We start from the raw sequence: 21,245 nt of genomic DNA on the forward strand, positions 1-21,245 counted from the left end.
GAGTAATCGTCTAAAAGTGGCAACTAAATTAAACCTTCTGCACATGCCAAATGTAGTAATTTCAACCAAGTTGGTTTTCAATATGGTGAGACCTTTTTTCACTGAGAAGCTGAAACAGTACAAGACAGCTAAATCCAGGATATACTGACATCTTGAACAGTGCGCACAAACAATCCTGGTTGTTCATCTCAAAAAACCTGATCTAGAAAATGTTAAAAGATGACCAAAAAAATCCACGATCAAAGCTACGAAAAAACCTCTGCAAAAGAAGTGAAATAGGCTGCAAGTCTTAAGCTTAGAAAAGAGAGTACTAAGAAAGATTTTGGCAGATAAATTCAAAATTATCAGCTTGTTGTGGCTTAATCCCAGCAGGCAGCTGAGCTCCAAGTAGCCACTCACTCCTCCCATGGAGAAGATGCATCAGTTCACTGTCTAAAAATAAAATGCATCAGTTGAAATGAGTAGATGCAATATTCAAAATAGGTACTACTTCATGTTTTTTCTCATAAAATGTTCAAGTTAAACTGTGAAACTACATGTCATAGAAGCACTGCGGATATTAAAGATTTACAAAGGTACTAAAAGAATAACAAGGCTTAAGAAAAATCCATTAACTATCACTAAATCAAAATCCTCCTCTCTGGCTCAGAAAGTTTTGAGTATAGGTACATTGTTTTTCCTGCTTTTTAATTCTGCTTAGAGAAATTACAACTGGCTACTCTCACAGACCACATACTGGGCTTGCTGAATCCTGCATAGCTGGTTTTGTGTTATTTTAAAATGTACCAATATTTATTCAACTAATCCATTGCAAATATGCATGACGGGAACAACTGTCTTGCAGGGAAGGTGAAAAGCCAGCAGTAAATAGCAGGAAAGCAAATATGACTGTACAGTTTCTCAAGAAGAAAACCAGGTATTAGACTTCTGTTAGTTCTGGCATTCACAAGTTTAGTTTAGTTTGAGTGTGTTGTTGGTTTGTTTATTGTTTTTGTTTTTTTTTTTTCAGTGGAGTGCCTAAGTCTGCTCTTCCACAATAAAAACAGGAGCTGATTTGATTTGGTGTATTTGGTGGAGAAAAGATACTCAAGCTTTGTACAACATAATACTTGATCAAAACCAGCATTATTTTCTAAACAGTTAATTTAATATGATTAACAATATTGAAAAGGAAAAAATGAAAGGAAAACTCTAGTCTGCAGTTTCCCTGGTAGATCACAATACTCACACAAACACAATGTCACCTCTTTTTGAATATGCAGGAATTGCGCTGGCAATTGTTGCAAATCCATAAGAGTATATAATAGCTTCCTCTGTCCTCATGAATTTTGCTAGTCGTTCTTCTAATTCTAAGTGCACATCTATTTGAGAGAAGAATTGAAAAGATCTGAGATCATTTATTTGTTTTCATATCAGAAAGACTATTGTTGCTTTTAGCAATCACCTAATTGAAGCAAACAGAACACTCATTCATAGGAAGACCATTACAACAAATAACTTCCAAAAAACAGCTGCAACTGATCCAGCCTCACTCAAACTGATAAGTAACCCAATATTAAGTAGAAGCTTTGACAGATCTGAAAACATTTATGTAATGTGGTTCCCTCATGTTCTTACGCAATGGTAATTAAAATCTACTTGTGATTAGACTACAAGTGAATGATGCAGCATTCATGGACTGTGACTAGGGGGCACACTTACTACAGTCAAACAACAAATAGCTCTGTAATTGATAGTGATTATGAGGTCCTGTTGGCAGACTGTCAATTCTCCCAAGCTGATGCTTCCACTGCATACAGCACAGCTATCATAACAGAAAACAGCTCTTGTCAGGTTGCAATCACATACCATCTCCTGAACACACTTCAGCCAATTGAAAAGGTCATCATCTCCATGCCAGAGATTACTCACCCTCAAGATAAATTGACACAATTACACACAGAGTGTTTCCCATACCAATTTGGTCGAAGTGACCCATGTTAGAAACAAAACACCAGTAAATCAAAATATTAAGAAGGGTAATACCACAAGGTGAGTGGATTGTCACTGCAGAAAGGTGACCACAGCATTAAGTATTCTGCCTAAGCAAAACAACCCATATTAGACAACCTGTTTTTTAATTGTGCAACTCTATTGCCACTACCTGCTTCTGCTAGAAAATGTTACTCAGAGAATTATGGCTTTTATCAACTGGAAAAAAGCAAGATTAAAGGGCAAATAGAGGTTCTTAGTGTGTGACTTGAAAGATCACAATTGACCAAATGTTACCTTTCCACAATTATTGGAAGTTCATTGAAACTAAAATCAAATCAGGCAACATCAGTTAAAAATACAGATTCTTCAACAGCCTATGAGGCACAGTTATGTTCATGTTGCTATTTCTAGCCAGGGACCAACAACAAAGGTGTAGGACGAGAGGACGTTGTAAATCTCTTTACCATACTAGATAAAAACTTCGCATAACCTTAACCCAAAAGGGCACATCCACTTGATTCATATATTTCTACAACAAAAGTAAAACTTATATTTCCAAACAACTGCCTTCCAATCACACTCAAGAGCAATTTTATCTATAGACTGTAAACTATAAATCTTCGACAATCCTTTCCTAATATTTACTTTAGCATCAAAAATGAAATGGAAAGGAATTATTTTATTTATTTTTCCACTGGTTTTCAAATTGAAACAAAAACTTTAATCACCTATTATTTGAAAGTTTTCTTTTGCTACTTTGATCCATCTATATTGGATATACCAAACATTTTGAGAAACCCAGAACAGCCTTTATTCTCCAAAGTCTCTGGAAGGAAGGATACTGATTTATCTAATCTACTTTCTGACAGAGATTCTAAGCAGTACTTTTTCAGAATTTTCGTATCTTCTCCTTCATTGTAATATGGACTTCAGAACCAATAAAACCATCTCCAGTCAGCCTTCAAAACAGGATAGATGAACTTCAAATAATTATTCAACAAAAATCCCAAGACAGATCTTTTTCTGTCAGCAAGCACCAAACTGGCCACATGGTACTTAAACCATGCAATATAAACAACATTCGGCCAAAAATGTTTATTAGTGAAGCCCTGCCCATAGAGAATAACAAATTATGGGAAACAAGGACAGAACTACTACTTTGAGTGCCCAGCTATTGATACCTACTGGGAAAAAATGTTTTGTTTGAGTGTAAAAGATTGTCTACATCCTTTTATTAAAAAACTGGAAAAGATGATGAGACCATCACAGTTAAAAATGAAAACTTCGATGCTTCTCACTGAGCTTTACTCAGCAACAACCACAGCTACAATGAGAAAGGTCTAGGTAAAAACAGCAGATGAAAGAAATACTGTCAGCAACAATGACCTAATAAATATAATCAGATTTGTGTTTAGAAAAAAAATTTTACAAGCCTACTAAATTTTACCAAGGGCAAGAACATTTAAGTTCAGAACGACATACAGCATACAAAAATTTCATACATCATTACATAAGGGAATGAATTCTTTGTATAATTGTGAGATTAAAAAGCTTTAGACAGTATTAAGGCTTCACTACCATTCTACCATGATAAAAACAGAATACTCCGTGGCTCTCATGTTCTTTACTGCAGTGATTTGCTTTAGTCTGGTTACATTACTTGGATTAGCCTAGCTTAAGTGAAAACTGCAAACACTGCCTAGAGTACATTTGCACAGAGGAAGATATGATTGGAAAAGCTTTCTATGAAACTAAACTATGAAACCTTAGCAAAGCTGTTATTGTCCACAACTGTTATGAAGTGCCTGTTTAGTGCCTAGAATGTGCTCACATACAAGTCAAAAGCAGAACTGAGACCAAATCCCACTTTGTTTTTTATATATTTTATCAGGTAGCCAGTCCTCAATTTCACAGTAACACTGAAATTGTGGCTGCAAGGCTATCAAGACTAAAAAAAAAAAACCAAAACCACCATCTAAGAAGTGATACACCCTCAGCTGTCATTATGGAGAAAATAAAAACGAACAACAACAACATAAAAATTCAGTTATTGGTGAATATAATAGTATTTCAGGCTTATCATAGAATAAAGGCATGGATAAATTTTTCAGGTATACAGCACAAAGAACAAATGTCTTAACTAAATCTACCAAATCCCTTCAAACAGGCAGAGATATGAAGAATCAAGTCTCCATTCAAAATAAATTATAACGTGGTATCTATGTTTCCAAAGAACGAGACCTCTAATATTGGTATGAAATATCAGTCCCTAAGAGGGGATAATTCTGAGTGACAACAATTGACAATCATCAATTAAATCCTATATAGTTAAGTAAGAGGAAAATACATAGTTCTGGACACAACATGACTCATTTACCAAAGGCAAAGCCACAAAAAGTTGCATGATGTAAGAAGTGTTTCTTATTAGAGATTCATAATCCTGCAATACACAAATGTTTGAAGTCAAGGGAAAATGGGGAGACAGTCTGTGATCCAGCAAGAATCACAGAATTGACTGGGTTGGAAAAGACCTCAGAGATCATCAAGTCCAACCCTTGGTCCAACTCCAGTCCATTTACTAGATCATGGCACTAAGTGCCATGTCCAATTTCAGTTTAAAAACCTCCAGGGACAGTGAGTCCATCACCTCCCCGGGCAGGCCATTCCAATACCTGACCACTCTCTCTGGAAATAATTTCTTTCTAATATCCAGCCTAAATTTCCCCTGGCAGAGTTTAAGCCCATGCCACCTTGTCCTATTGCTAACTGCCTGGGAGAAGAGACCAACCCCCACCTGGCTATAACTTCCCTTCAGGTAGTTATAGAGAGTGATGAGGTCACCTCTAAGCCTCCTCTTCTCTAGACTAAACAACCCCAGCTCCCTCAGCCTCTCCCCGTAGGTCTTGTGTTCAAGTCCCTTCACCAGTCTTGTTGCTCTTCTCTGGACCTGCTCCAGCACTTCAATATCTTTCCCGAAGTGAGGGGCCCAGAACTGAACACAATACTCCAGGTGTGGCCTCACCAATGCAGAGTACAGGGCAAGGATCACTTCCCTTGTCCTGCTGACCACGCTATTTTTGATACAGGACAGGATACCACTGGCCTTCTATGCCACCTGGGCACACTGTTGGCTCATGTTGAGCTTCCTGTCAATTAGTACCCCCAGGTCCCTTTCTGCCTCACTGCTCTCCAGCCACTCTGTGCCCAGCCTGTAGCGCTGCAGGGGGTTGTTGTGGCCAAAGCACAGGATGCGGCACTTGGCCTTGTTGAACTTCATCCCACTGGAATCAGTCTATCCAGATCCCTCTGCAGAGCCCTCCTGCCTTCCAGCAGGTCGACACTCCCTCCCAACTTCATGTCATCAGCAAATTTGCTGATGATGGTCTCAATCCCCTCATCTAAATCATCAATAAAGATGTTAAACAGGACTGGACCCAACACTGACCCCTGAGGGACACCACCACTGGCTGCCAGCTAGATGCAGCCCCATTCACCAGTACTCTCAGGGCCTGGTCCTCCAGCCAGCTCTTAACCCAGCAGGTGTTTATCTCAATTTTAAAACCAATTTTCCATTACTTTTTCTGTAAAAGATATCTCAAATAGTTGAGTATAACAATTTCCTCACTGGTGATGTCATGCAGCAATATCACAGGTTATTATACCCTGCTTTGTGAAATGGAGCATTTACCAAAAAAATTCAGAAGCCAATAAACAGCAACTAAACCAAATGTAAAACCTATACAGTTTGGATCTTAGGATTAGAACTCTAAAGATGGCAAGAAACAATCCAAAGAATTTCTCACCAGAGAAAATAAACCTTTAATTAGTCAGTTTCAAATAATTGCTAGAAAGAACTGAAGTGAAAGAGTCCACAAAACTTAAAACTGTCTTGGACTTGAAGGAGGTATTAGTTCACGAGTTTATTTGAACTTTTCAGTGTTTTTTGAAAAAAAAAAAAAAAAAACCAGCCTGTGCGAATTCCACCAGATCACTGCTGAACTGTGGTTGGTGAGGGAATCGTGCTTCCTGAAAGATCTCTACTAATCACTGGGATATCATCACCTTCTTTTGAAATGAATTAAGGTTCTAGGATAATGAACAAACTACAAGATTAATATCAAAGACTCAATTTCACTGATATATACACTCCTAACAAATCACAATAGGTACAGTGGCTGGCTGACCACTTAAAGGACTAGCTTGATTAACTGAGAAAAGTTCAAGTTAGTCTTGAATTGAAGTCAAGGCACGGGAAGCTAACTCTATGAAATCATTTGAATACAATCATGCTCTGAAGAGACTGGAAAGAGACTGGAAAGTTCACAAGATGATGAGTTGATGGTTTTAGCCTGCAACTGTGCGGCTAATTAATGCATTACACTTGGGTTTCCACGCAGTATTTTGAAACAGCAATACCTGTAAAGAACTATTTCCAGAGACTTATATTTAACAACTTGCTACTTCTTAAAATGAATGAAAGAACCCTTGGTAACACCTGCTTGTATCACAAAATCTCTAGATTACAACACTAAAGTTATCAGTAAAGGAAAACTTCATTTTGACTACAGCACTATATAAGCTTTACTAATAATCTTTATCAGAGAAATCACACTGCCCTCTTGTGGTCTACTTAGAAACTTATTAATTCACACTTCAATTCACCATGCATTATTAAATTCTAACATGTTTATTTTATCTTTCTACTATGGTTACCAAAACTAAAACAGATGATATTTAACTTTGCAACTCTCCTCCAAGACCAGCATTAGAAAGAGAAGTAAACACAAAAAAATAATAAGAAACAAAGTTACAGACAATAAACACTACTAATCCTTAACAGTAACAGCAAGAAGTGTGTTAGAGGGTAACTGTTCTTCGTACTGACAGAAATAATGTGTTGCTTATATATAATACTATTTTGGCTGACTTAACAAGCCAGCTTGAACACAGTTAAAGACAGATCAAAGAAATTTACTCACCAAAAGTACCATAGAATCCTCTAGGTCCACAAGTACCAACACCATATTTCTTTAGAGATGCCTGTGCCGCACTCTTTAACAGAAAAAAATTACAAAAAAATATTTTTTCGTACACTAGATCTCTAAGTCTTCCATATACTTCACACTGACAATTTTGTACCAATGTATACAGGTTAATTCTTGCATCATGCAACATGACCTGCTTTATAGGAAGTAATGTACTGAATTATACAAATTAATTTAACATCAAAACTACTTTAGACAAGTGTTTAAGAATAATTCTCTGTATTCTCACAATCAAGGACATTAGATACTAATCTAGCTTGATAATCAGCTAGCATGTAGTAGGTACACCAGACTAAATTCAGTAAAAAGACAAATTCAAATAGCATAAAATTACAAGTTTTATAATCCTCCTTGCTGCTTTAGAAGCATACTTCCTCGACAAAAACTGTGCCTTCTTAAGTAATTCTTAATTTGAAGATTACATACAAAGACGAATAACCACAGAAACACAGTAACTGGAAAAACTCACCTTAACTTTTTCATTATCCAAAAGTCCAAGAAAGTTAAATGATGCAAAGTTTATACATTCCTTGCCATTAACACTGATTATATGGGTGGGAGGACTGGAAAAAAAATGACAGACCTATTGTTATGAATGAACAGTTGCTATTTTCATAAACAGTCAAACAGTGCTGGAATTTTGTGTTTCAACAGTGAAAGGCACACAGCATTTTTCAAGAGTCCCTCTTTCCACTTCCTCCTGTGCAGCTGCCAATCAATATTTAAGTTCAGTGTTGAGTAACAAATATACTACCATATTCAGCAAAAGCTGTATTCCTGTATTTTAATAAAGAAATCATAAATACTTCCCTGAGATATTTAATGGTTACTTGTGGAAAACTTAATTCATACAAAGATGATTGCTGAAGCGGCAAAGTAATATCTATTTGAAATAAGGAATACTACAAGTAAAAAGGACATTCCATTGCTGCTTACTTTTGTGATAAAAACAAATTTAAAACCAATGTTTTTGTCACAAAGCAAATGCACAATACCAATCTTGTACTGAATGGGGCTCCTGAAATACAGGTACTAGCTGTAGGCAGACAAAAGTATTGTGTTAACTGTTACCTTAAGTTTCCAATTCTGTTTAATCCATCACAATTTGAACAACTCATGTAATCAGGAAACATAGAAAGTGTGAAAACACTCAATATTAACAAATGAACAAGAACAGCAAAAGGCCGAGACATTTTCTGTCCTAAAAAATTATGATTCATAGAAACAGTTATTAAAAACATGAAGATAAAAATAGCTATTACCCGTTTAAACACAAACATCACATCTGTCTGCTGTATTCTAAAGCAATCCAGTTTTGGCAATTATACACTTCAATACTACAAAATCAAAAGTTGCAATTAATTACTCAGGAGTGTTGAGAAGTTTCAAAGCTAAGGCAAATACAAAACCTTATGTCTGCCCATTTCTGTATGCGTTGTCAAATATTACAGATGAGATCATATACCATTCCTCAAACACAATAGTTTCAACAAGCTTTTCCCATGTGGAAACTAGCACTGAGCAATTTTCACAATCAAAATTAAACAGGGCTACTCAAATACCAAGCTCCAGTATTCCAATGGGCATCTTTGGTGTGCAAAGCAAATAAACTGTAAGTCTAAGCTATTCACTACAAATTAAGAAAAACACTGAACCACCTGAACTTCACTTAAAAAACCTCCATGATTTTGTTTTGTATCAGTTCACTTCAAAAATTAAGCACGTTGCTTCAACCAAGTAATTGCAAAGCTTGCAGACAGCTTTGGAAGGCTTTCTGCTAACATGGTGCATGTGCCGTGCGTCTTCATTACTTTCATTCCACGACATTAAATGGACACAAGGTGAACCAGACTCCACAAGGGAGCAGTCCTGCATTATGGCTGCGCATCTTCTGCGTAGCAGTAGCACATTATACAGATGCACAGCACCTTGTCTTGGAGAACTCACTGCCATTAAAAATACACCTGGATGTGCTTCACTGTCTTGCTCATCAATGAACTGTACCAAATGTTGCAAATCCTGTTACATGAAACAACTGCTTAGGTTCACAGATATTCACAAAGGCAGACTGGCATCTATCCATTTTGGCACTAACACAAGGTTCAGTATATTGCCAGCATACTATTGAACCTGGTAAATTTAAAACAAATTGCCTCCACAGCTCCACATCTCAAACCTAGACAATACACTCATGTTCATCAACAACTTGCCCCTAACAAAACTGCAGCCCTCATGACATGGTCACACTTTGCTATCAGAATTTTACCCAAACTTCTAAAGGAACACTCATGGTTAGGCACTAAACATTCATACAAAAGTTTATTCCAGTGAATAATTATGTCCAAAACATGGATGCTAACAGAGTCATAAAACCTTCCTTTCAACATCAAAAACCACAAGTCTTTGCAAAAGGAAAACAATGAAACACTTAATTTCTTTCACATTTCTCCCTTCCTCTAGTACAATACAGTTCATTAAGTATCATGGTTAGGACAAGACTGAGCTGGAACTGTAAATAAAACTGTAAATAAAAACATAAATATAAATTTCAAGCTACATTCAAAGAACTTGCCAGTAAGTCCTTCAGGAATTATGTCATTTAAGGACTGAAAGCACTCCATCTGTATTGGGACGTCTCACTTATCTCTTAAGTGTTGTATGTATTGAAAAACCAGTCACAGAGGATGATAAAGTTAATAAAAGCCAGATCATTAGTTCCTTTTTATTTTAAATAAAAATGAGAGTCAGCGTGGAAATTTTGCAGACATACTGTTTCAGGAAATAGGTTTACATTTTCTGAACCACATCTTGTACAACCAATCTATCATGCATAGATTAGTTCATAGAAAGGCTATCACAAGATCTAACTAATTTCTGGACTCTGACCGAGGCATTATAGGTAACTTCTTCACCGCTGACTCAAGATTGGTCACTTTTTTGGTTTGGACAATTCTCTGTGTTATTGGCTTTGCTTATCATTTGGTGTTACTGGGATATGCAAGTGTTCAGCAGAAAGGAGCACACTAACATAAGAAGTCTCCCTTCCCCACACAGCAGGTCAAAATTTTTACTGAAGTATTTCATACTTCCTCAGTGGTTATGAGCCTATCCAGGCATTATTGCAAATATGCAATGTTAAACCACCACATACTAAGATAAGGAAGATCTATGTAAATCACCGTTCACATAGACTTCAACACACAGAAATCACTGAGAGAAGACAGTATCATTAGCATCAATAGGATCCCCTTAAAGTACTAAGTAAAGAGAAGATAGAAATGCTCTTGAGCTGGAATTAGGATGCACTCTCATTTCTGTATTAACTCTGAAACATGGGTTAAGTTTATAGCCCAAGTTATGACTTCGTAGCTGTTGAGCAACATGTAGGAAAGTAGTTAGTTGTCAGTTTCAATGCCAACTTTTCCCCATAGTTACTATTAAGTTCAACAGCCACCACATATCAACATTCTGTCACAATACATTCCCTAACTGTAAGCACTGGCAAGTTCTGAATTTAAATGTTTTCTGAGCCAAACTAAACGATATATTGGTTCAGATTTTTTTCAAACATCCAACGCTTCCTTTAACTTCACAGTACTGCTTGTTTCAAAATTCTGAACAATAATAGGATTGTTCACATCACAGTTGATTAAAATAGGCGTATCTTTCCCTAGGAAGACTTTCCTGTGGTAGTCTTAATGATGTTGTAAAACCCAGACCATCTCTTCAGTGGCAAATTCAGTCCTGCTGTCTAAAAACGCATTCATTTATGAAACATTTTAAGGATATGGAAATGCTTAGTACAAAATACACTTAAAAATACAGATATCAAGTATTTCAGCTGAAATAAAAACAAAATTTGTTTTGATTACACTTACCCTGAAACAACATTGTAGTTGAGAGCTGGATGATCTTTTGGTACAGGAGATACAAGAGGCTCTGGTTGCCATTCTTCTATCAACTCTTCTTTTTCCTGAACAGGAGATAAACACTGCTCAAAAAGGATTTCCATTAGAAAAGACATTTTTTGCTAATAACCAGTTAGTAATAGTTGTATAAGAAATTATGTATGCTAATAAGTATCACCTTTCTGAGACACTTAGAATTTATATTATCTCTGTATGTTCAACTGAGGGTCTTTGAACTCTTCAAAGGGAAAGGGATATAAAGAAAGATAGCCCAGCCCAGCCCAGCATTAAAGATCTCATATGATCATCAAGACAAGAGATAGTAACTTGGTGTCCCTGCCAAGTTTTATCAATACTATTTCACTCAATCTATTAATTATTAAAATCCTCCCCTACAGTCTATGTAACTGAATATGAATTACATAATAATTGAATATAAATTGCCTCACTTCACATTCTCAAGTCTTCAACAGTGCTGTTTAAACAATCGTGGCATTAAAACACTTGGCAAAGTAACACACATGTGAGCAGGACACGATGGAGAAAACTGCCAAATGCTTGAGAAATGGTAACAACAACTACTAAATCACTTATCTGACACCTAACCATGGAGGAATACTGAATGTACATTCGTTTTCAAAGTGCTTAAAACTATTTGGAAAACCTCAGCTCGATGATTTTCCAAAGAACATGCAGTGGATCACCATAACACGTGCATTAGACTAGTTTCACACAAATTAGCAACCACTCAGGCAAATCACCAACATCATCCTTCATACCATGAAAGCAGAACCTTTCCAGAGGATTATTTACTAACACAGCAAGACATACCTGATAATACATTTGTTAACAGACTACCTTGGAATGGTATGAATACAATGGGATTTATTGTTTATTATTTCAAAAAGCAGTAGAATTTTTAAGGCTACTTATTCAACACCAAAATATAAATTCAGCAATCATGTTTTGAAAACACCACAGAAATAATTTTTTTGTTTTTGTTTTTTTTCCAAACACACTTTTCAAAGCCTTTGACGTCAAAACCAAACTAAGATATGAAAAAATCACCTACACACAACAATACAATTAGTCTCCTGCATTTTCATAGCTTTCCTTTTACTAAGCTAATTAGTAACTTTGTTTCTAGGTATTTCCAAAGTATTCATTAATATCCCAGGAACTCCACAGAGGTCTATTTCAAAAAAACAAAAGGAAATTTCAATAGTCCTGTATTTCATAAAATACACCTTTTATACAAGCATAGTCACTTATGTTTCTAATATTTTGCAGAGGTTCTTTAAATACCTTTTAACTGAACTTTCTCATGTTAAATTTCCTACTGAAATTTAACCCATGGGACATATCTTTCAAAAGAAACAAAATGCCACTAATATGTGCAACAGAACTGAATTTATCCAGTATTGTGAAGTGGCTACACTTACGTTAGAAAATGTGCTTACTTTCTTTAGCCACCACAGGACAGATCCCAGCTGGAGCCTTTTACACAATTGTGCATACATTGAAATGCTACGCAACATACATACTGCTACATGTGCTACATTAAACTAGGGGTTTTATTAATTTATCCTGTACTAGCGCCATCTTGTAGAACGTCTAATAGCATATTTCAATGCTTCAATTAAAAAAATTCAAATGGATAACTGAGGACCAGAGAACAGAACAATAATAAATTAAGCTTGTGTAAATACTATTGACTATGATTGATTGCTGCATTTTATTATCAACCCTCATGTTTGACGTGATTCAGCAAATATCTCAAGAACCCTACAGAAAAGATTTCCAGATGATGCACTCTATCAAGATGAATATGCACTGCAGTACCAAAATGGTGGAAAAGTAGCACCCAAACTCAGTTTTATCTCAGAGCAGAACCATAACCCTGTATGTTAAACTCCATGGATCCAAGAGAGTAGCTATTCCATCCTTGGCTCAGAACAGGTACTAGTATGCATCTCAATCCTGTGTTTCTATTCAAAAAACAAAATCAAAGATGTAATTTACGACTAAGTGTGCTGACCCACATCACCACAAGCCAGCAGCTGCTACAGTACAGTCCTCTCCCAGACACATACATGTTCCTGTTCCTTGTGTCGAGATAGGCAGTTACAAAACCAGGCAATAACCTTGTTCAGAAAAATGATCAAGATGAAAACTAACTCAGCAAAAGCAGGATGGATATACAACAAAGTAGTTCCAACCTAGATTGGCTGATGCTACTGAGAAACCATATCCTGAGCTGCCATTGCCCAGTAGTATCTTACACCTTCTCACAGGAGTTCAAAAAGACTTCTGAAAATCAGAAAGTAGGATTTACACTCATGCAACTTTCTCTCTGTTCCTATGATAGTTGGTGTTGAAATGCCCCACATCCCTGACGTCTGGAGCAGCTTGCATCAATCGTCTTGTGTCCATCTTAGAGCACAGGGTGGGGTTTGTTTGTTTTGGTTGTTCTTTGTTTCTTTTAATGAGAAAGTAGAATAAATCAGGTGAGAAGCAGTGCAGCCTGTCAGTTATGGAAGGATAAATAAGGAAAGCATTAGATGACATCAAATGCCTACAAGGAAAGGACTTGAGAAGAATGGTGTTTCTCCTGTTTAAAACCTGAATACAAAGAACACTCGAACAGCTTTTATACAACATAGTTCAAAGGCAGAGTAGGCAACGTAACATACCTTTTCTTCAAAGATGGCAGAACTAAATCTGTGCAAGTATGTACTCTGCTTTTTCATTTACATCTAATTTTTTCAACTAAGGGTACAAAAATACCACTAACCAGCTTAGTAACCAATACACAAATTCAACTGAAATATTTTTTCCAAAGAGTCTACTATAAAGAAAAATCTTATTTACAGAAGGAAAATCTTATTTACAGAAAGAAAATCTTATTTACATGGAGATAGTACAACTGCAGTTGAGATCTGTGAACATAACGATAATGAGCAATACCTAATTAGTACTTCTCTCTCCCATCTGTACTAAGTTGCAAGAAGTTTCCAATCTTTCCTTTGAAATGTTTGTAGCACACAAACTAATAGCATAGGTGCCATGCTACAGATGAGATGTAGCAACATCCTGATGCTTTTCTTACCACAAAATAAGATCTACAGGAGAAGACTAATTCTCATTTCAAACAATACCGTTTTACTAATTCTAGCTCACATTCATTCTCCTCATCTGTTACATAGCATTTTGTTCTTTCACAGACAAAGGAACATAAACAACAAACACACCTTATGTCTCCTGTTTCTACATGTAGTTAGCACAGGCAGTAGTTTACCAAAAGCTGCTATCATAGAAGTTCCCTCATTATGGTGGGGGATTGGAGATGTTGGTGATTAAATGAGTACAAATCTCAACCTAAAACAGGCATCCACACTGCAGATGGGACGGTCCATGCCCTTTCCTCCTTCCTTTCACCAAATATCTTAGTATACTGGTCCATCCTGATGATGGTTCATGACCATCTTCCTCTGACCAAAAGGACAGAGCAGGGGCAGGCTTTCACACAGTGACCCCACATCCAGAACAGCACTTTTATCTTCTGCCTTCCAAAGAGGCACCAAATTTCAGAACAATAATATTAATTGTCAAACACATAGAGAAACCAGATTTTAATTCGCAATGTAACATCATAAATATGTAGTTGATTCACTTGTTTCTCCTCAGTTCAAACTACTGGAAATATCCACTTGATGAAAACAACTCAAAACTTTTCACTTCTTCTCTCTTGGGCTGTAACGTAAGTGAACTCATCTCTCAGCTCTTCCTCTTTTCCTTTTATTAATATTTTTAATTTATATGAACACAAATGTTAAATAAAATACACATGTCAATATAAAATGTCTACATTTTAGTAACTAATATACAATAAACACAAAATATAATATATAAAATGTTCATTGTGTATTTTATAAATTATAATATATACATTTATACATTTGTGCACATATATAAGCATTTTGAATATATTAAGCTAAATATATATACACACACATATAAAATTGATTTAGGTAGTTATATTTTGCTGGTTCTGGTTTTTACTTTTTAAATGCCAGATACCTTGGGTAAGATAAACACTTCAGTATAAACACATCCAACCCAAATTATTTAAATAAGTTGCATTGTTGACCCTGGCTTTTTAGAAAAGTTAGCAATTATGTTCAAGAAAATAGTTCTTGGCTAGCACTAGTGCTTTGAAACAGTGTCACACATGCATCTGTGTCAATACCCAAAGATTAATTATATTTTTTACTTGCTGGTTGCCAAGTAAAAGGTTTTTAATTTCACAGTAGTTATAGAATCATATATCAGCACGGCACAAACTGGCACAAACAATGGGCACGCTAGTTAGAAATTTCTCTCTTTCAAGTTATGCTAATACTTAAGAGAATCTTCACCTACAACGTGAGTCTTAACTCAAAGTGACTTAAAACCTTTATAAGAACAGACAACATCTCCTCTTCCCTATAGAAGACTGATCTCTCAAGGCTACTCCTGCAAGAGAGAGTTCTTGTGGCCTACAGTAGTTCACAGTCATGCGTTAAACATTTGTCTCTGACAGGAACTTTTCAGCTTCCTGACTAATATTGCTGTAACAGAACTGCTCCCACACTACTACCACAGTGAAAATTCTAAAAACAAAGAAAACAACTATTACTCCCATCCATAAATGGTGAGGTGTGCCTCGTAGCAAGACTTCAGCAATTTTGAGAGAAAAGGTCAGTATCTTTTACTGCAGAGCAAAAGACATACATCTGGAGGGCACCTTGCTTTCACACAAATGGGTGTTGGCTGCAGAGAAAGACTATGGCCAAATGATGCCATGCAACCTCCCATAGCCCACTGCAGTCCGCAGTGGTACTTCACCGCTTTACATAGATTTTATTTTGGGTGAAAAGCCCACACAAATCTGTATGTCTAGCACCCTGTCTGGCAACAGACTTATTTGTACTTCCCAAAATCCCAAACCATCATGAACTCAGAGTCGCAGAGAAGTACTCCACCTTTTTAGTTAATGATTTAGGAATTCTCATTATTTTAGTAATAGAACCAGTAAGAATAGATACAAACACTGTTAAAGGATGACAGACAGTTGAAAGCTGATTCCTGCACTAGATTTTATAGCACTCTTGCTACATGTTTGACTAAACCCAGAAGCCACCTTCAGGGTAGATTTCTTCACTGTTCTAGAAGTATGACTCCTAAGTGCACTAGGTTGCACAATATCTCATCTAGCTCTGGTTCCCCAGGACAGACCGGTCCTGACAGTTCACATTAAGATGGCTGTACAGTAGTGGTATTCTTCAGTTCTGGTCTGGCAGCATCCCCAACAATAATTCACAGAGAAGCTCCAAGAATCATGAGTGGCTGACACAAAGGCAGCCTGAGCTGGCCTATCTCCAGTGCCTGCACCTGAGCAACCCAGTATTTCTTTCTGGTGTACCACAGCATGAATAAAACTGGAACAGAAGCCTGGCTGTATGTGATCTCGTGTGGTATGAAACAGACCATACTGTATTCTTCACAGCAGCTCATACAGGTTTGTGTTTTAGATCTGTGACCAAAACAATGCTGATAACACACTAATGTTGTAGTTCTTGCTGAGCAGTGTTTGGACAGTGTTAAGGCCTTCTGCTTCAAACTTGGCCCCAACAGTGAACAGATGGGAGGGTGCACAAGAAGCTGGGAGGGGACACAATCAGGCAGATGACCTCAACTAACCAAAGAGATATTCCATATCATATAATGTCATGCTCAATCAGGCAGCGTCCCAGGATCCACGTCCCTGCTTCCACTACCCGTGCATTTCCCTCCTGCCCTTTAGTTTGACCAGCAGGTCTCCGCTCAGCCATGCTGGCTTCTTGCCCTCCTTACCTGATTTCTTATGCCTGGGATCGAGAGCTCTTGTCCTCAATGGAAAACGCCCTTAAAAATCAGCCAGCTCTGTTCTGCTCCCTTGTCCCTCAGGGCGGTTTCCCAGGGGATCCTGCTGACTAACTCTCTGAAGAGCTAGAAGTTGGTTTTACTAAAATTCAGGGTTCTAACTTTACTTTCCTCTTCACCTGTCCCACATCCCTCAGGCAAACTCCATGAGCGTGTGACCACTGCAACCCAGGCTGTCTCCAATCTTGATGTCATAGATTAGCTCACTTGTGTTGGTGACCATCAGGTCCAGTATCACATCCCTCCTGGTAGGGCTGTCTATTACCTGGCTCAAGAAGTTTTCCTCAATGCACTCCAGGAGTGTCCTGGATTGCCTACAGCTCATTGTGCTACTTTTCCAGCAGATGTCAGGGTGGTTGAAACCCCCCAGTAGGACAAGAGCCCGCTAGCCTAATGCCTCCCGTTGCTAGAGATGCCTGCTGTAGATGGAAAGTACTTCCAAACGTACTTCCAAAGTAAGAGTAGTCCAAAAAGAGGATACTGCCTGCAGATTAGCTCACACCTACAGCTTTGCGCCTCCAGACCCTATATCCTGTTCACTGATTTTGAAACACATTACATTGAGCTCACATCCTTAACACGTATCCTCAGTGAGAGTAAGATCAAAAGCATGCAAGCATGATATAGATGGGAAATACAAGGTAAAATAAAATACCCATAAATCTATTTCAGAAACTTCCCCAGTACCATGAAGAAATTCCAGTGGTTTATTCAATTCATAAAGGTTACAATTCCTCTGAAGCTCTAGCAAACTAAGCTTGTTTGTCATATGGGACTTCAGATCATTCAGATCAACTCCTTACATACACAGGCTGGTAGTCACATTGCAATACATTGCTATAGTTCATCATTGACTGAGAATAATCCACGTGTCCTTGTTTGCCTCACTATTTCACATTCAGAGAGTGCATCCAATCATCCTTTGAATACATCCAATGGTATCCTCTCACATTATGCAGCAAGCCAAATTATAGACCATGTCTCAGACAAACTAGTCCAGGGAGATCTTCAAAACAAACTCTACTCATTCCTGACGGTCTCCAATCAGAAATCATGGAGGAATTCCAGTCTCCATCAAGAATTACAGCATTCTTTTTTTGAGACAACTACATTGCAAAAGAAGAAAACTGTCACTATACAACAAAGTCTTCTGTAACCTACTTAACACCATAAACTCTCAGAGTTATTACTCACAGATACCACATGTACAGACCGATCATTTTCCTACTCTCTATATTAATTTTGTTTGTTGTTGTTGTTGTTTTTTTTTTAGTGTAGCTTCCATTTTTAGAACAAAGCCATCCGTTGAGCAGAGCTTATGTCAGCTTCTCATAGTTAAGCCATCATGGCCATATCAATTCTTTTATATTTCTCAGACTCTCAATTGCAGTGCTATTTTAAAAGCACAAACTGAAGCATTAAAGCAATAAGTAGTTCCTTAGTCCAAAGTAAGCTTACACTTTGAAATCCTAAAAAAAAATCAGCACAATTTATTACGCAGCAGTGGTCCAGTAGGCAAATATATCAATAGCTATCAACTGTTTCTCTAAAGAAAAGTATTTTTCCACCATACCTTAGGTGTTAGATCAGATCGCTCTTGAAGCTTATACGTCTTGGAGAAAAGAAGTCTGATTATCCATAGGATCAGAATTCCTTCCAAAATGAGATGATAAGCAGGAGCCTGAAAATAAAAGCATGAAAGTAAGTCTATACAGTATTCTATTTGAATCAGTGCGACACTATGCAACAGTTTCTTTTTTGCTAGTTTCACTCAGAAAAAAAGCCAAAGCTGATCATCAGCTACTGTGTATTTCCAAATCAGTAAAAATTATAATAATATGAAAGTGAACTGCTTTGTAACTACTACTTGTAGTTGTTAACTTGAGTTTGAATAGATTTATTCTGTTGTTAATAAAGAAGGCACACTCTAAACTGATAAGCGGCTTCGGTTCCACACACGCACACAAACTGAATATTGAGAGTAAAGGCAGATAAACCATATGGGTTGCACCACTATCTGTGAAAGTGGAAAGCTTTCACAACAAGCAGAAGCCATCCGAGGGCTTCAATGTCTGTGTCACCTGCACACGTCAACTTCAACCCTTCATTCTTGTAATTTATAGTCCACCTGCACTGACCAGCTACTATCATTTACAAAGACACCTAATCCTGTCCTCATAGCCCATTTTTGTTAGTTTCACAGGCACTTAGAGCAGGTATAACCCAATACTGTTACCAGAATTAGTTCTGCCCTTGTGTCATTTACTCTCTTGTGTCTACACTGTGGATGTCTACTACTTTTAAAAGATGTAAAGTGCACACATACTATTGCACTCCTCCTTCAACTCAGTGGAAGAGCTCCCACACATCAACGTATTTTGGTGGGATCTGAACTGCCAAAAAAAAGTAAGTGGAATGCACCACATATCCAGAAACTAAAGGAAACTGCACACGTTTTTAAAACCACTTAGAAGTCCTATGGCATATCCAAATGTAAATGGCAAGTTTCTCATCTGCAGAGTACTTTTCAGTTCACCAAACATATTAAAAATACATACGCATACCATGATACCTAAAGAACACATAGTGCAGTACAGGTCCATACAAACTACTTCCCCGTGCTTTCTGGTGCCTACAATTATCCTGAATTCAGTGTACTAGACTGTGCTACCGTCTGCAGTAGGTAAGCACTCCCATAGCTGTACTGCACACCCTAGTATAAATTCTCAGAAAGTTACCAAGCTTTGCCAAAGGAAGGGCGTAAACAAACAAGAACACAAGAATACTGCTTATCATCAGGACATCCTTTTTATTACCATGAAACAAAGCCTGGATACACACATGTCACGCTGATCCCCTCCAGGAGACAAGTGTAAACATTTAAAAGTTGTTTCTTCCTTTTTAAATAAAACTTGTAAGTTTCAAACCCCGAACGCTGTGAACCTTACCAAGGTTTAATGCTCTGGTATAAAGACTAAATGTAGTTTATAAACTTGAATAGAAAAAAAGTAAGTACGTGCATCTACTTTTTCGATACACAAACACCGTGAACATGTACTCGTGGTTCCGCGAGTGCGGTGTTAGGCAGGCGGCACTGGTTGAGTGAGCGCAGGTAAGGGACCGCACCGCCTCCCCCGCCACCGAGCGAGGCTGCCCGGCTACCAGCCTCCGGCAGGCCCGGGCCCACTTTCCCGCTCCCTGCAGCCGCAACCAGCGGACCACGGGCAGCGGCGTCCCGACACTCGCCAGCCCCGCACCCCGCCCGCCTCGACGCCGCTCGGCCCGGCGGCAGGATCCCAGCGGCAGAACCCCTTCGGCACACCCACCCCCTCGCTCCTGACGACGGCCGCCCCGCGCCGGCGGTCGGGCAGCACCCCGGGCCCGCGCCCCTGGCCGCACCTCGTAGAAGGCCTGCACCATCTCCACCAGCACCCACTGCTGCCCCATGCCCGTCGCCGCCATCGCCGCGCCTGCCCACTTCCGCCTCCGCGCCGCGCCCGGGCGTCGCCGCCGCACGCCGGCGTCACGGGCCGAGGGGCGGGCGCACGGCCGCGAGGGAGACCGCCCCCTCCGGCCCGGCGGAGCGGGTCAGGCGGCACGTTAACGGGCGGAGGGCCGGGCCGTGCAGCCTCGCAGCGGCCGGGTGGTGCCGTGCCGGCTTGGCACCGCCACGGAGGGCGCGGGAGGAGGCGCGGGCTTGGGCCACTTTCCGTGAATCGTGTAACGGTGGTTTATCATGAAACGTCTTTTGTGGCAGCGTGGCCGTCCCGCGGCCCTACGTGGGTGACTCCACAGATGCTGCTCCCGTCCTTGCCCCAAACTGCTGCTTGCTTTGGTAGCCTGGTTCAGGAAGTATGGCTGGACTGAGAAGAAGCCCTCTTCAGTGTTAAATAAATGAAATTAGCTATAAATTGAACTTCCGTAAGAACATGAACTCAGGTGCATCAGTGCGTAGTTCCTCGCTAAATTTCTGACCTGGCCCTGTTTGTTGAACCTGCCAGCGTAGTTTTGGTGTTGCTTTCTCCACACCTGCTGGCTTCTGCCATCACTGGTGGGCACTCATCAGTACACAGGGTGTTTGCTGCCTCTACACTTGCCTGGTGGCTTCCTTGCTGTAATAGACGGTTGTTCTGATACTTGGCTAACAAATGGCGAAAGGAAAACCAGAGTACAATGGAAATAATGAGTGAAATAAAATAAGAGAAATTATGGCTTAAAGAGTGTTGCAGAAGTGAGCAGCCATAAAAGCTGAGCACTGTTGGGGAGGGATAAACACCATGGAGAAAGAGATAAATGATGAAGACTGCGCACAGTTGCACCTGAGTGTGAGGCGGTGACTGAATCCTTGTGCACA

The 21,245-nt window shown here is 38.8% G+C and overlaps 1 protein-coding gene across 1 annotated transcript in view; it reads right to left on the minus strand.

Annotated features, from left to right (window-relative positions):
- SPTLC1 (serine palmitoyltransferase long chain base subunit 1) overlaps positions 1-20,397 on the minus strand; it is a 34,545-nt gene extending 14,148 nt beyond the window's left edge. The window contains exons 1-6 of the mRNA XM_065861089.2: positions 20,291-20,397; positions 18,465-18,572; positions 10,898-10,992; positions 7,489-7,582; positions 6,954-7,026; positions 1,229-1,361 (exon numbers count right to left, since the gene is read on the minus strand). Coding sequence (XP_065717161.1) covers positions 1,229-1,361; positions 6,954-7,026; positions 7,489-7,582; positions 10,898-10,992; positions 18,465-18,572; positions 20,291-20,353 — 566 coding nt within the window. The 5' untranslated portion in view covers positions 20,354-20,397. The remainder of the gene's footprint in view (positions 1-1,228; positions 1,362-6,953; positions 7,027-7,488; positions 7,583-10,897; positions 10,993-18,464; positions 18,573-20,290) is intronic.
- Between the last annotated feature and the right edge of the window lie 848 nt (positions 20,398-21,245).

The sequence above is a fragment of the Patagioenas fasciata genome, chromosome Z, assembly GCF_037038585.1.
Source record: "Patagioenas fasciata isolate bPatFas1 chromosome Z, bPatFas1.hap1, whole genome shotgun sequence".
NCBI lineage: Eukaryota > Metazoa > Chordata > Aves > Columbiformes > Columbidae > Patagioenas > Patagioenas fasciata.